Genomic DNA, 17,011 nt, shown 5'->3' on the forward strand with positions numbered 1-17,011 from the left:
TAAAATATCCGGTTGCTCAATTAATGATTACCTCACAGATGTTAACAGAGCCCCTCTGCCCCTTCTGTTATAATTCTGAACTTATATTATTTAAATTGAATCACATCCATTTTTAGATGCCTACTGTTGTGTTGTCAATGGGTTTCATTCCAACATAAATGATTGGAGGTATTTCGTCCTGATGCAACTTGTGATGACAGTTTCCTGAATCCCGTGGTGTTTTAACTGTGTGTCGTCCTCGTCTCTTCCAGGAGCCCCCCTGAAAGTGTGTCCGCAGGGTTTCTCCTGCTGCACGGTAGAGATGGAGGAGAAGCTGAGCCAGCAGAGCCACACGGAGATCAAAGCTCCCGTCTCCAGGCTTAGCACCAACTTACAATCCACCTTCAGACAGAGGCACGACCACTTTGACAGTAAGCAAACACACTTGCACAAACAAACGCGCACATGCACACCAGCCACTTTTCAGACTATATTATGCCGCTTGCCAGTGCTCCCCATAGCAGCACTTGTGTTGCATGATTTTTTTGACGGACGCTCCCACCTGCCAGCGAACTGCCCCGAGCGGAGACAGGCAGTCTGTGTCCGTTGGCCCGTCCACCTGTCTCTCAACGTCTCAGCTCCCCGCCTCATCGTTCCCTTCTCTCCAGAGAGACGTGCACGCTTCCAGACGGACCACACACATCTTCAAATTAGGCGTCTCTGTACTTCCTGTTTCTCTGTGTGTGTGCACATGTGTGTATGCCTGTAAATATTGGGATCAGGTTTCCCCTTTCTGAGGGTAGGAGCGCATGGGAACATACGCCAGTGCTGAGTCACTGAGGCAGCATGGGCAGCTTTGACTACCCTCAGCCACCCAACCGTGCCACCACGGCAGCTCTGCCGGAAAAGATGCTTGATAATGTAGCGGGGAGAGGATTGACCGAAAAACGGATTGACTGTAAAAGATCAAAAGCGTCGGATTTGAAAGTTTCTGAAATACATTGGAATTTTGCTTGTTAGGGGCAGTTATGTCCGTGGTTTGACGCGTTTGTGGTTACACATGCGTGCCTGTGCATATGCGGGTCAGAGACCTTCAGATCTTATGTGTCCGTGAAAGGGAGTGAGGGATAGTCAGTAACGAGGAGAGTGTGTATTGCAGCCAGATGTGAACAGGAATGTGACGTGTCGGAATGCAGTGGCTGCTCAAGCCGTCCGGCCCCTCTTTTTCTCCTCTCTTACTGCCCTTTGTCCCCATCTCATGCCCCACTCTCTCAAAAAAACCTTCTCTTTGCCCCTCGAACCATCCTTTCTCGTTCCATCACACGCAACATCTCGCGGTTGATCGCAGCATGCCCTTCTTTAATGGATCTTCTGGTTTTTGTACTTAGTTCCGTCTTCCACAATCCCCTCAGGTCCTTGCTGCTTTCTTAAACAATTTAACCAGTGCTTTCTGTGACAGCGTATTAGGGTGCAACTAACAATTATTCTCATCACTGGTGAATCAACTGATTATTTTATCGTTTTATCGTTTGGTAGCAAATTGTGAAAAATGCCCATCACAAGTTCCCAGAGCCCGTGGTGATGTTTTGTCTGGCCTAAACCCAAAGATATTGGTTAAAAGAATTACTTAAATCATTATTTGAATGGAGTAATCATTGCAGCTCTACATTGTTTAAAATTGTCAGGTTGCCTATCACAGCATCCCCAAATCTACGTAGATAACGATTTTAGTCTATTAATTAAAAATATTTCTTGCTTAAAAAAAAACTTGTGTAAAACCTGACTCAAATAAACCTTTCATCTCTCAGCCTTGTATATCTAACTTAGTTATTGCTTAGATTTTTTTTTTCTTCTTCTGAGACTGAGCAGACTTAATAGGAAAAGAGAAAGAGAACGATTTCCTGGTAAAATAAATACGTTGACGTTTCTTGGAGCTGCTTTGCACTGGAGCTATAAGTGGTGTCGTTTTTTATAGTCTGCACATTTAATAATGGATGTGCTCCTATATGAATCAAAAAGGAGTTCTCAGTCTTTGATTTTGAGGAACTGACACTGGAACCATGATTTTCTTGACAATTATTTTTAACAAAGCCTGAACAACTGTAGGGTCATCTTATTTGACCGAGAGGGGGCAGTCCTCGAGCCGACAGTGAGACTCTTCCCTGCGCTTCATTTACCTTCCTCCCCTTTTGTGCCCCCTGCCCCTCCTCATCACTGTAGGCAGGTTGCTGCTGTCTCTGAACTGTTAGATGTGGGATCTCTTTACAAAGGCCTGCTGTGCTCTCTTCCACCTGGGCCATTAGACCGTCTCTCTCACTGGATACGGTGACGGGCTCAGGTTGCTGTTCCTATTATTTCCTGTTGTCACATCGAGACACCCTAAAGGAGACCCTTCCCGTCTGTAAAATAACACAGGAAGTGCTCATTGTATTTGCGGTTACTGAAGTGGACCTTCACGTTGATGACGTCGGCTAATTGCCCACGAGAAGTGGCATGCATGTGTGCGTAAACACAGCTGCGACTGTACGTGAAGACAGACAGAATAACATGCACTCGCACACTAACAAACACAGGAAGTAGTGTATGTGATTAGGCAGGCTCTCGTCATGCGCCTGGAGCTGGGAGTCATGGCCAATTAAGACCAGGGCCAGAAATAGTTCTTACCTCTCTGTGTCTCCTCACTTTGTGTGTTTATCCTGGGGTCTGTCCTGCTGCACTGACCCCATCCAGCAGAGCAAGCCTATGTCTGGGATTTAAGCACATGGATTAAGGCCCCTTGTCTCCCCACACACACACATACACACACACACACATACACACACACACACACACACACACACACACACACACACACACACACACACACACACACACACACACACACACACACGAGACATCCATCTGAAGCACTGAAGTCCAACAGCAGGAGGGACAGAATCCCATCCCATAAGAAAACGGAGAAGCGCAGAGACTAATTGGCACAAATAGGATGCAATTACTGCCTGGGCTGGGATTGGGAGGAGCAGAGTTTATAGGGACACGGGTGGGGGTGCGGGGGAGAGGAGGGAAGTTCCTTGGAGGAGGAAGTAGGAGGGGGAGGAGTGGGAGGAGATTGGTAAACTCCTCTGTTCCTATGATGGATTGGGCCTAAGATCATTGCTCATAATTTAGGGCCTTCTCCGCAACATGTGGAAATGATGACAGGGTGAGGAGGGGAGCAAGGAAGGGAGAGACGAATACTCACAGAGGCAGTAGTCGTCCTTCTTCCTTACATTTTGCTACAGCGTACACTCTATCTTGTGTAACCTTTCACCCAGATTCTGTCAGACCATTGGCTGAGCGACAGGCGCATTTTTTTAATGGAAAAATCCTGAGGGAATATTCAGCTCCTATGCCTGGCAGGCGGCTGCATGTCATAAACTGTTTTTAATGACAATGCAAGATGCCTGTGTAATGCTGCTCATACTTCAGGCCCTCAGCTAGGGCCAAAGACCCCACACACACACACACACACACACACACACACACACACACACAGCTCACATACATCCTGCACAGGCCGCTCTCTTTTCAACCAGTGCGTTTGTCCAAACTCATTACAGGGCTTATCTGTTTAGCATATAGGCATTACCACTCTAATAAACTGTAGAATGGAAGTAGAGAAGTTTCGGGTTGTTGTCCTGCTTCATGCCTCTTCCTCCTCCTCATCACCTCCTCCTTCTTTCACTGACTTTAAACTTGTGGCTACTATGACATTCCAGGGGTGGGGGTGGACCTTTTTGTTTTAATCTCTGTCAATGGAGCGTGGAACTTGGTGCCCTCTCTCCTGGCTTTGTGTGTATGTGTGTGTGTGGTGGGGGTTGGTGGGGGGCAATGATGGCGGGGAGGTAAATGGAGGGACTGCAGTGTTTCCGGTATCCTTGGCGACACAGTGGGGATTTGGAGTTAAAAAAGCCCTCAACTTAACCCGCCCCAAGCCACCCTCACCCCTCCCCAACCTCATTTTTTCTTTTTAGTGTGTCAGTCTGAAGTGGAAGTGACAGTGCTACTTGGTGTGTGTGACAGTGCTACTTTGTGTGTGTGTGTGTGTGTGTGTGTGTGTGTGTGTGTGTGTGTGTGTGTGTGTGTGTGTGTGTGTGTGTGTGTGTGTGTGTGTGTGTGTGTGTGTGTGTGTGTGTGTGTGTGTGTACTGGTGGCAGGGGAGCATTTAGTGACTCCCTCTGTGAGAGCATGGGAACTTTACATTTCAAAGCCAAGCAGAGGGCACCCAGAGAAACTGCAGCGGGACAGAAGTATTGGGGAGACAGAGAGAGCGAACAAAAAAAAGAGGGAGAGAGATGAGTGAGAGGGGGTGAGTGTATGCTTGCATGCAAGCGAGACTGAAGGTGAAGCATTTTTCAGAGACTCTGAGGAATTCTCATTTTGTTCAGATTAAGAAAGTGGGGGTGAGGAGGGGGTGTCCATGGGAGCGGGGGCCTGGATTATTGGGGGTGGGGGGGGGGGTGATGGACATTCCTCAGGATGAAGTAGGTCATTGTTCCCTGTCTCTAGTGAAGAGAGCTCACTGAAGGAACTGATGAAGTGAAAGCAGCGGAGGGAGGGAGATGCAGGGCTGGTCCATATATGGGAGGGGAGGGGGGTGGCATTATTCAGTAATCCTATTGAAAATGCCTCTGAAGGACAGTGCAAGACAAGCCGGGAGAAAGGAAAGCGAATGGAATGTGACAACAGAAAAATTCCATTGATGGTGGTCAGTTTGAAGCGGCTTGATGTGGAGAGACGTCTCTGCTGAATGGCACGGCCGCTCGTTCAGCCCGACAGAGATGCTCCGGCTCCACCTTTCACCCCTCCTGCTTCACTCCTCTATGCTTCACTCCTCTCATCTCCTCATTTCCAACCGTCTCCCTCCCATCCCAATACATTCCTTTGCCTTTCATCCAAGATTTTATGCTTAAACTGTTTCTGTTGAGATACTCAAAATGTCAGGACATGGGCACAGGTGAAGCGGACCAACTGTCTATCTGATTTCAAATGGTGGCAGCAGCACAACCATAGAGTCAGAAAGCAAAGGTGTGGATCGAGGGCTCTGCATATCAAGGTCTTTCAGATGTACCAGAAACCAGCCTTGTGGCAGCAATATTGTACTTTTGAAATGTTCATTTTTATAGACAACAGCAATCATTTAGTTATTTACATGCACTGTGGTCATGCTGGAATCTGTATATTGCAACATCTTGACGAAAACCTCACAATGTGCTTGTGTGTTGCCTCATGTTTTGTAATGACATACCCACAAAGTGTGAATTTACTGTGCCCAAACAAGTGAAATCATATGGAGAAGTTATTGAGTTAAAGATTGATAATATCAGCTCTCAGTCTCTGTAGATGTCCCAAGCAATATGGTATCCATCATACAAACTCAATTTCCTTTTGTAACATCTTTACAATAAATCTCTCCCTGAAGACGGACATGAAATGTTAACAATGTAAAATTGTTTGTTCTGGCTCTTTGGCAGCCTCAACATTAAGTCATCGCACTAATCCATCTCTTTCTCTTCTCCGCAGAGTTTTTCCGTGAGCTTTTGAAAAATGCTGAGGTCTCGCTGCACAACATGTTTGTGCGCACATACGGGATGATGTACGTGCAGAACGCAGAGCTGTTCAAAAACTTCTTCGAGGCCCTGACTCGGTACTACGTGTCCGGCGGCGCTGCGGTCAACCTGGACTCCATGCTGTCAGACTTCTGGGCTGACCTCCTGGAGAGGATGTTCCGGTTGGTCAACGTACAGTACGACTTCAGCGACGCCTACATGGAGTGTGTCAGCCGGCACACGGAGCAGCTGCAGCCCTTCGGCGATGTGCCTCGCAAGCTCCGCATCCAGCTGACACGGGCCTTTGTCGCCGCACGCACCTTTGTGCGCGGCCTGACGCTCATGCCAGAGGTGGTCAATAAAGTTTCTATGGTAAGTTAGAGGTGCTTGTAAAACATTTCATGTTTGCTAAAAAAAACAACTACTGGACACTTTAGGGCTGCGCAATTAATCGCAATTATATCCAAATCACAACATGGACTAGTGCAATATCCAAATCGCAGGGGGGCGCGTCAAAATGTGTCAAACCGTTCCGAATGAAGTATTGTGGTGCTGCGGAGACGTCCCGGCCTCCAAATTGTATCCTACAGACTAAAGAGAAAATCTTTGTTTGGTACAGATCCTCGCAAAAATCACACTATAATCATTTTAATTTCTTTCAATGTTAATAATTTTCAATGAGAATAGTGATATAAAAACGATCATTCCCTCCAATATTGTGAGTCATATCACAATATCAGTCAAAATAATCGCAATTCGATATTTTCCTCATATCGTGCAGCCCTAGGATACTTTAAGGTTTTTCCAGAAAGCTGTGTCCACCCCTCCCTTCTGTGTTTCTGACTTCATATCGTTCTTGGACAATTCTGCTGTTCCATTACAGTCTCTTGATAACATAAACCACGTAGACCGTTCTGGTATGGCATGTTTTTCCACTGCAGTGAGTGATTCATTGGTGATTAGATTATACTGCTTTGTGGAGTTGGCTTATAAAATTAATGGTCACGCTTTTTCATAGTCCAAATATGTGTCTGTGGTGATGTTGGATGAGTGTTTTTGCTCTGGTGAAATGATAGCAGTGCGCTAACCGCCCCCTGCCTCCTCCAGGTCAGTGCGTCTCCCAGCTGTGTGCGAGCGTCCATGAAGATGTTGTACTGTCCCTACTGCTCGGGCCAAGTGGCCCTGAAACCCTGCCAGAATTACTGTCTGAATGTGCTGCGTGGCTGTCTGGCCAATCAGGCCGACTTGGACACTGAATGGAACAACTTCCTCGGTAAGTGTTCGTCGCCCGATCAAGGACACCTTCTGCAGCCATTATTAAACTAACCTGACCGAGAGTGCACCCCGCTATAACCAAAATGACGTAAAGTGTTTGGTTTGGCAGCAGAGTATATTTATACAACTCCCTGCTCATGTGCTCTTTTACAAGTTGCCACTGCAGTGCTCATATTTCACCAAAGAATAAGAATAATAATTTATGTTTAAACTAATCGAACCTAATCTACTTCAGCCTTATCTAAACATGTATCTCTCTGTTCGCTTGAAACCAGTGTGACATGATAGAATTGGGGGTAATTAGATGATGAGATATATATTCTTTGTTTCTAGTGTATTGTAGGTGATTGCAGTTTAGCAAAAACATGTTTAACAAAGGCCCACAGGGTTTACTGTAAAAAAAACAAACCCTTGTATAGACACGTCCCTCATTCTGTAGCATCTTGTATGAGAGAGAGAGAGAGAGAGAGAGAGAGAGAGAGAGAGAGAGAGAGAGAGAGAGAGAGAGAGAGAGAGAGAGAGAGAGAGAGAGAGAGAGAGAGAGAGAGAGAGAGAGAGAGAGAGAGAGATCTGACCCGACCCGACCCACAGGATGAATGCAGCTCCTGTGTTGTGTAAACACGGACCCAGATCAGTTTCATTACGTTCAGGATGGTGCACATATCCACCGTTGTCCTCTGTATGTGTTGTACTCTTTCTACATGATGTTTCCTGGTTTCTTTACCACACTTCCATGCGCCCATCCCTGGCTGCTGACACTGCTGCTCTCTGTGGAGGCATCTGCTTTGTGCTGCCTCCTTTGCAGTGCAGCAGCTTCACTCTGCCATAACCCGAGGTCTCCCTGGTCAACAATCCCCTGCTCTTGGGCATGTGCTTCCCTCTAGTGGCAGCTTTTAGCAACATCTAGCTTGACCGATTAAAATCCCATCCTGCAGTGGATCCATTTCTAGTGCTCTAATGTTGATGTTATGTTCTGGTTTTCAGATGCCATGCTTAGTCTAGCAGAGAGGCTTGAAGGTCCCTTTAATTTTGAGTCCGTCATGGATCCCATCGACGTGAAGATTTCCGAGGCCATCATGAACATGCAGGAGAACAGCATGCAAGTGTCCCAGAAAGTCAGTATCATTTCACAGTATTTAAAAAAAAATACAAAAAAAATACAAAAAAACTAAACAAAAGAATGACAAGGAATAAAGAGATCCACTAAGTTCACTTTATACTTGTTCATTTCTGACAGGTTTTCCAAGGATGTGGGCAGCCGAAACCAAGCAAGGCCTTCCGTTCCAAACGCTCTATGAAAGATACCGGCTTTAACGGCCGCTTCCGCCCTTACAGTCCTGATGCTAGGCCCACTACCGCCGCCGGGACAAGTTTAGATCGACTGGTAAGGACTAAGAAAAACCCTGAGCACAACCAGACTACTGCTGCTTTTGCTTTAAGTAGTTGTGCCTGACTCTTTTTTTAATTTATTTTTTATTTTTTTTGTGCGCGTGTGCATGTTTTCTATGCAGACAACTGATGTGAAGAAGAAGCTGAAACACGCAAAGAAGTTCTGGTCCACATTGCCAGAGACCGTGTGTGCAGGTGAGAGGATTGCACCTGGGGACGAGTGCTGGAATGGAACAGCAAAAAGCAGGTAAGATAAAAAAACACACACACACACACACACACACACACACACACACACACACACACACACACTACATCAAGCATTGTAAAATAATCCAACATCTTGACTGATTTTGATTCTCGCTCTACATAGGTACGAGTCAGTTGTCATTGGCAATGGACTGGCCAATCAGGTGTCCAACCCCGATGTGGACGTGGACATAACAAAGCCAGACATTGTTATTCGCAGTCAGATCGCCGTTTTGAAGGAAATGACAAGCTGGCTCAAAGCCGCACACAGCGGCAACGACATCTCGATTGAGAACGGTGAGGATGGTGAGGATGGTTAACATTCTTCCTCATGTTTTCTTCATGACGTCGTGTCCGAGCTGTACACATCTGACCCCAGTGTCTATTTTTTGTTGTTGTCTAGATGATGTGGGCAGTGGAGGAGAGGAGAGCGGCAGCGGTTGCGACTCTCCATCCTGCAACACAGACCGGGACATGTACTTCTCCACTACACGGAGCCCCGTCAAACCCCGGATTGATTCAGTGGGTTCGCCCTCAGCCGGGGGGGTCGCCTCACAGGGAAGCATGGCGCTGGGGCTCTGCGGGCTGGCCCTGGCCCTGCTCGCTCCCCACTTGAGATAAAACTGGCTGGGCAGGAAGAGGAAGAAAACGACCAGAATTGGTGGAGCGAAGGAGAACGCTGTCAGAGAGACTTTAAAAAGACTGCCTTCAGGACCTTGGACTATCCGCCATAGGGGGGGAAAGACTCTTCTTAATATTACAATAACTTCACTTTTAATTATTTGTTTGTATGTTTTGAGGACATCAGTGTACAGGAATATGATTTTCTTCCCAAGAAATCCACCTCGTTTCCCCCAGATAAACCTTTACTCCTTATGCCTCTGTTGGAGCTACACTATGGCTCTGCTTGCAGCATGACAAACATCATATAATTGTCTTATTTTGGCAATTTAATCTCATAATACGTTGTTGTGCCTTTTCAATGATTGCTATCTGATGTCTGAATAGTAAGCCAGATGTTTGGTTGAACATTTAGTGCCTGTGGTGGGACATATCTTCATATTTCTGAGGATGTTCTTTCTTTCCATTATTCAGAGATCCACAAATCATAGTGTTTATGTTATGAATTCATAGCAATCATTTGAATGTGCATACTGTGAATGTTTGTGTCTGTGTACTCACACATTGACATACATCAGCCACTCAGAAATTATGAAGATAGCTGTTGATCTCAACTAAGGAACCTTTTGGAGCGTTTGTGCGCTTTGCTTCAGAGAAATGTTAAAAACAATCTTCTCATTTTCTCAGAAATACAGCGAGAGAAGTTACAGCACAGGTATTTATGTTTGACCTGGAGATGGAATCATTCTTTAGAAGAGCTTTTTGGGGGCGCCCTGCGAGCCCAAACATGCATCATTGTATGTCTTCTGTGAGCATTATCACAACCTAACTTTTAATTTACCTTTGTTTTTTTTTTATTTAATTTCCTCAGCTTAAACCGTTCAAAAGTAAGGTCATACCTCACGCATGCTCTCATTGTCAATGCAATCTAGTGATGTTGAGTTGAAAGTGTCTGATAGAGTTGAGATATGTTGGCTGGCATCCTGGTGAAAGGTAACTGGCGTGGAAGGAGAAGGACTCCCCTGGCATTAACCCTGAAGAAGGCAAAGCTGACACGTCCTGAAAGCCCTTATTGGTACTGGAAGCTCAGTTCAGCACACAGGGTGGGACTGTACAGTCTCACTTGTTTTGAAAAAAGAAATAAAAAAGAAAGTGACGACATGTATGTTCAGAGCGTTTCACATCAAACTAGAGAAGAGGAACAAAAGACAAAGTGCTTTGATCAAATTGAAATCAAGAAAAGATTCTTTTAATACAGGGTTTTATGTTGAAGAGGTGTTGTAATTTTTAGCTATTTTTGGTATGAAGATATATATTAGGTACTACAGTGGATTTTACTGCTAGTTTTAGGTGGTGGAAGAGGACAACGTGCACGGATATTGGGGACACTTTTGGTCAGTGTGCGCAGTTTTTATTTTTATTTTTTTGGTGCTTGTTTTGTTCAACCACGTCCCCCGTCCCACGATACACTTGTGCCTCTTAAGTGGCCTGGGTCGGTATGAATGGACCCGGAACCATTTGATCTACCTATTCTCACGTTCTCATCATTTCAACTTGAGGTGGAATGTTGTATTGTCACAAGTGCTACCAAAATGAATGCAATGTATGGTGCCTGATCTTTTTATTTTATTTTATTTTTTTGTTAACCGTGGTACATTAACGACTTCTTGAGGTAAAAGAATGTAGATGTTGATTTGTATCTCTTATCTGCTCAGAGTCCCTGTAGGGTGTTTTGAGTATATTGTTACCAGCTGACAAGCACAACATTAGATTTTCTATATCTTCTAATTTGATAATCGGGTCTGTTAGTTGCATTACCTGGCCGTTTTCATCTCTAAAATGATGCTGCCTCATGTAGCTTTTGTACAGTAACTTATGCATGTATTTTAATGTCATTGCAAACATGCTTTTAGAACTGACATAGATGATCCGAAATACAGTATTCCGAATCCAGTATTGGATATGCAAAAACGTAGGTGAATATAATTCATATCTCAAGGTAATTGATTTCAATTGATCAGATTCGGGGGCTTTGAATATGCATTTTGTAAAAAAAAAAAAAAAAAAAAACAGAAAAATGGATCGGCATGTTTTCACATTTGTCTGCAGGTCTGAAACAATTGGCTGCAGTTAAGACCGATGGTAAATACTGTCGTTTGGCTCTGGAACTGACCGGTTGATTGTAAGCTCACATGACTACGAACAAATCAACGAGGACATCAATATTAGGAATCTGACTTTGAAGGATTTGATGAAAAAAAGCTAAACAACCCACATAAAATGCTGAAGCCTTACTTTAAAACAGCGATGCTGGTTTGGCTTTACCTCCACATGTGACTGGTTCAGTTCAGTTCTCCTGATTTTTTTTTTTTTTTTTTGTGTTCCACCAACATTTCTACCAGGGCTTGTGCATGTTGTTCGTGTCATGTGTAAGAGTTGAGGCGAGCGTGAAGAAACCCAAACTTTCAGAGGGAACGTTTTTGGGTGACGATGGTAAAAAAAAAAAAATGTCTGTGCTTGCGGGCCAGGGCAGCACCATTTTCCGGCCGGCAGGAGGCGGTCCAGCGGCTGGATGTTGTTCATTTGATCCACGGAGCAACTTCAGTCTAGTGACTTAACAGTTGAGTTGGACAGGTGCTGAAAAGCTACCATCAGCCTTTGGCCCACAAGAACAGAAAGGACTCTTCAGAAAGGAATCTTTCTGAGGAGAGACTGAGAATAAAAAAATAAACGTGTAAATAAAGAGCAGTTAGATGTCTCTAAAAGAGGCCGTAACAGTACACCAGATTTATACTTGTCAGAGTATCTCCTAAATGTTATGGAAAAAAAGATGAGATAGATGTTAAATTGTAAGAGAAAATGTATATTAAACAACATTTCTTAGTCTTGTTGAAATAAAGACTGCCAATATTTAAATGGTTGTGAATGGTCTCATTTCATCTACGCTCCTGATTGACTGGTCTCCAAAAGGAGTCCGGATAGCGGGAGAAGTAGCCAACAGATGACGGATTTTGTTGACACTGGAGTCTAAATAAAGCTGATGAAAAATGGTTGTATTTTTGCTTTTGGGAAACACTGTAAGTCTCTAAAAACCATAGACGAAGTGTATTTCAGTTCACACTAGGGCTGCACTATATAAGGGAAAATATCTTGTGATTATTTTTCTTCAGTCTATAGGATAGGATTTGTAGGCCGGGATGTCTCTGCAGCACCACAATACTTCATTCAGAATGGAATACATATTTTTCCTTTAAGAAATATTGCGATTAGTTGTGCAGCCCTGGTTCACACATTATACAAACTTGCTTAGAGCTTCTTTTTTATCAGAACTGGTATGCAGTGGCTGACATTAAGTCAAATTGGTTTTAGGAGGCTTTGACTGTAACTCCAGTTTGAGCTGCTCAGTTCTTTTGCTCTTTTTTTTTTTTTCTTTTAGTCAACAGAATATGTCCCCCACCCCCCACCATTATATCTCTGTCTGCTGTACACCTGACTGTCTTATAGGCTATATTACATTTCAATTCAATTTTATTTATAGTATCAAAATCATAACACAGGTTATCTCGAGACACTTTACAGATAGAGTAAGTCTAGACCACACTCTATAATTTACAAAGCCCCAACAATTCCAGTAATTCCCCCAAGAGCAAGCAGTGCGACAGTGGCGAGGAAAAACTCCCTATTAGGAAGAAACCTGGGACAGACCCCGGCTCTTGGTAGGCGGTGTCTGACGGGCCGGTTGGGGGTGTGATGAACAGTGGCAATAATAGTCACAATAAAGATAATGGAATAGTGACTTAAAACGAAAGTCTTAGTAGTTCATGTCATATATTATATTAGCCCTCCTACACAATCTGGACTGTGGTCATAACATCTACATCTTATAACTTATTCCCTGTTATTGTCCTTAAAGTATATTATTACTTTTCTTGTTTGTCAAGCAGTTATATTATGTTTACATTCTTGTCTTTTCATAATATTTAATAGTAGGCTATGCTATTGCACTGTTCAATACCTGCACTGTTCACTTTTGCACTACCACCATTGCACACACTCTACCACAGCACCTTATCATGGTCATTGCATCACATGGTCACTCCATACCAGACCACGGTGTATATAGAGTATATTTATACTTATATTGTTTTGTTTTTGTCTTATTTTAGAGAATGTGTGACATGAGAATGTGTGACATGTACCTACAACACCAAAACAAATTCCTTGTATGTGTAAAAAACGTACTTGGCAATAAAGCTTTTCTGATTCTGATTCTTTGTAATCACTTCACAAATTGTTAACTCTTTAAAGGTCCCATGACATGGTGCTCTTTGGATGCTTTTATATAGGCTTCAGTGGTCCCCTAATACTGTATCTGAAGTCTCTTTTATATAGACCTTAGTGGTCTCCTAATACTTTATCTGAAGTCTCTTTTATATAGACCTTAGTGGTCCCCTAATACTTTATCTGAAGTCTCTTTTATATAGACCTTAGTGGTCTCCTAATACTGTATCTGAAGTCTCTTTTATATAGACCTTAGTGGTCCCCTAATACTGTATCTGAAGTCTCTTTTATATAGACCTTAGTGGTCCCCTAATACTGTATCTGAAGTCTCTTTTATATAGACCTTAGTGGTCCCCTAATACTTTATCTGAAGTCTCTTTTATATAGACCTTAGTGGTCTCCTAATACTGTATCTGAAGTCTCTTTTATATAGACCTTAGTGGTCCCCTAATACTGTATCTGAAGTCTCTTTTATATAGGCCTTAGTGGTCCCCTAATACTGTATCTGAAGTCTCTTTTATATAGACCTTAGTGGTCCCCTAATACTGTATCTGAAGTCTCTTTTATATAGACCTTAGTGGTCTCCTAATACTGTATCTGAAGTCTCTTTTATATAGACCTTAGTGGTCCCCTAATACTTTATCTGAAGTCTCTTTTATATAGACCTTAGTGGTCCCCTAATACTTTATCTGAAGTCTCTTTTATATAGACCTTAGTGGTCCCTTAATACTGTATCTGAAGTCTCTTTTATATAAGACCTTAGTGGTCCCCTAATACTGTATCTGAAGTCTCTTTTTATATAGACCTTAGTGGTCCCCTAATACTGTATCTGAAGTCTCTTTTATATAGACCACCTTAGTGGTCCCCTAATACTTTATCTGAAGTCTCTTTTATATAGACCTTAGTGGTCTCCCTAATACTGTATCTGAAGTCTCTTTTATATAGACCTTAGTGGTCCCCTAATACTGTATCTGAAGTCTCTTTTATATAGGCCTTAGTGGTCCCCTAATACTGTATCTGAAGTCTCTTTTATATAGACCTTAGTGGTCCCCTAATACTGTATCTGAAGTCTCTTTTATAGACCTTAGTGGTCCCCTAATACTTTATCTGAAGTCTCTTTTATATAGACCTTAGTGGTCTCCTAATACTGTATCTGAAGTCTCTTTTATATAGACCTTAGTGGTCCCCTAATACTGTATCTGAAGTCTCTTTTATATAGGCCTTAGTGGTCCCCTAATACTGTATCTGAAGTCTCTTTTATATAGACCTTAGTGGTCCCCTAATACTGTATCTGAAGTCTCTTTTATATAGACCTTAGTGGTCTCCCTAATACTGTATCTGAAGTCTCTTTTATATAGACCTTAGTGGTCCCCTAATACTTTATCTGAAGTCTCTTTTATATAGACCTTAGTGGTCCCCTAATACTGTATCTGAAGTCTCTTTTATATAGACCTTAGTGGTCCCCTAATACTGTATCTGAAGTCTCTTTTATATAGACCTTAGTGGTCCCTTAATACTGTATCTGAAGTCTCTTTTATATAGACCTTAGTGGTCTCCTAATACTTTATCTGAAGTCTCTTTTATATAGACCTTAGTGGTCTCCTAATACTTTATCTGAAGTCTCTTTTATATAGACCTTAGTGGTCCCCTAATACTGTATCTGAAGTCTCTTTTATATAGACCTTAGTGGTCCCCTAATACTGTATCTGAAGTCTCTTTTATATAGACCTTAGTGGTCCCCTAATACTGTATCTGCAGTCTCTTTCCTGAAATTCAGAATTACAGCCACTAGAGCCAGTCCCACAATGAGCTTTCCTTAGGATGTGCCATTTCTGTGTCTGTAGCTATTGAGGAGGAGAGAGGGGGGCCTTGACCAACTGCCACTTTGCTCATTTGAAAGCCATGATGTCTCTCTCTCTCTCATGGGTGGGCCAAATTCTCTGGGCGGGCAAAGCAGAGAAAGGGGAGGTAACCTTGCTCCTTATGATGTCATAAAGGGAAGATTCCTGATTGGCCCATCTGAGCTTTCATTTTCTCAAAGGCAGAGCAGGATACCCAGGGCTCGGTTTACACCTATCGCCATTTCTAGCCACTGGGGGACCATATTAATGTTAAAAAACCTCATAAAGGGAGATTTTCATGCCATGGGACCTTTACATTTCTGTGAGTGATTTTTATGTATGTGAGATATATGTGTGTATGTTGTGTTATGGTTGTCTAAGCTACTGGATGCCTAAAATTTCCCTCGGGATGAATGAAGTATCTATCTACCTACCTATCTATCTCTATCTATCTATCTATCTATCTATCTATCTATCTATCTATCTATCTATCTATCTATCCATCTGTCTGTCTGTCTGTCTGTCTATCTATCTATCTGTCTGTCTGTCTATTTTTATGCACATGGTAATGGAATTGGGTCAATGCCCACCCCGGCCACAGCCTGTTCAACCTGCTGCTATCAGAAGTATCCATTGCCGTACAGTAGCAGCAGACTACAGCGCAGCTTCTTTCCTCAGACTGGGAGACTACTCATCTCCACCTCATCCTCCACACTCCACATGACATGGGACTTTCTGCTATGCTGGTTTTGTACATTACCACTACCTATTGCACTATCCTCATTCCCACTGTAACAAAGTATTTCTATTTGCACTATAATATTGGCTCACTCATATTATACTGATAGCACATAGCCTATATATTTCTTGTAAAAAAAAATTATTAAGTTTTTTCTTTTTTCATCCTTTAGTGCTACTTTTATATGGTTTGTTCTATTTTATTCCCTACTTTATTGTTTATATTTTAGTCTAATTCAAATATTTGTATATATGTGTAACCTTGTGTGTGTGTGTGTGTGTGTGTGTGTGTGTGTGTGTGTGTGTGTGTGTGTGTGTGTGTGAGAGAGAGAGAGAGTGTGTACAGTATGTGCACACAGCCACCAAGACTGTGAGGGAGCAGTATGTCAGAAATTAACCTGTGTGTGTGTGTGTGTGTGTGTGTGTGTGTGTGTGTGTGTGTGTGTGTGTGTGTGTGTGTGTGTGTGTGTGTGTGTGTGTGTGTGTGTGTGTGTGTGTGTGTGTGTTTAGGATTGACCCATCTCCCAGAACAAATAATCTTTGGCTGAATGGAACCTGGGTCCCTGCAGTCTGACATAGGTTATCATGTAGCCTGGTCCAAAATACCTGGACCTCATCACAGGACCCTCTAAATTTGATCTAAATGTTGTATGTCTCTACCAGAATTATATTCCTAACAATGTAGAGAGGGCTTTGAAACAACTTTCAGACTGTCACTTAGGCAGATAACATTTTTAGAAAATATAAATTGTCTAGTTAAACGCATAAAGAAAATGTGGAAAATAATTCAATAAATCAAAACTTCCACTCATGACCTCCATATTTCTACAATCCTGACAGCAAACCAACTCACAATTGGTTTTCTTGCAAGACACAACAAGCATCTGCTGTCTGCTGTGACATTTCTGGTTTAGATGTGGTTGGTGTTAACCAGTGGCGATTTTAGACCCTTCATCTCAGCCCCCCTACAAATTATAATAATTAAAAACATATTATTTAATCAATTATAGTGCTTCAAGTTAGAGTTTGTGAACTTGTCTGTTAGTG

The 17,011-nt window shown here is 42.9% G+C and overlaps 1 protein-coding gene across 2 annotated transcripts in view; it reads left to right on the forward strand.

The window, feature by feature from the left end:
• The window catches only part of gpc4 (glypican 4), a 35,915-nt gene extending 23,895 nt beyond the window's left edge, over positions 1-12,020 (forward strand). Inside the window, exons 2-9 of one of the 2 annotated variants that reach the window (XM_039812955.1) lie at positions 252-410; positions 5,545-5,942; positions 6,678-6,843; positions 7,830-7,960; positions 8,083-8,229; positions 8,357-8,481; positions 8,608-8,789; positions 8,887-12,020. In XM_039812955.1, the coding sequence (XP_039668889.1) occupies positions 252-410; positions 5,545-5,942; positions 6,678-6,843; positions 7,830-7,960; positions 8,083-8,229; positions 8,357-8,481; positions 8,608-8,789; positions 8,887-9,104 (1,526 nt within the window). In that variant the 3' untranslated portion in view covers positions 9,105-12,020. The remainder of the gene's footprint in view (positions 1-251; positions 411-5,544; positions 5,943-6,677; positions 6,844-7,829; positions 7,961-8,082; positions 8,230-8,356; positions 8,482-8,607; positions 8,790-8,886) is intronic. The other variant, XM_039812957.1, reaches the window with a different exon arrangement.
• Positions 12,021-17,011: the final 4,991 nt, after the last annotated feature.

Source organism: Perca fluviatilis, chromosome 10 (genome assembly GCF_010015445.1).
Source record: "Perca fluviatilis chromosome 10, GENO_Pfluv_1.0, whole genome shotgun sequence".
Classification (NCBI taxonomy): domain Eukaryota; kingdom Metazoa; phylum Chordata; class Actinopteri; order Perciformes; family Percidae; genus Perca; species Perca fluviatilis.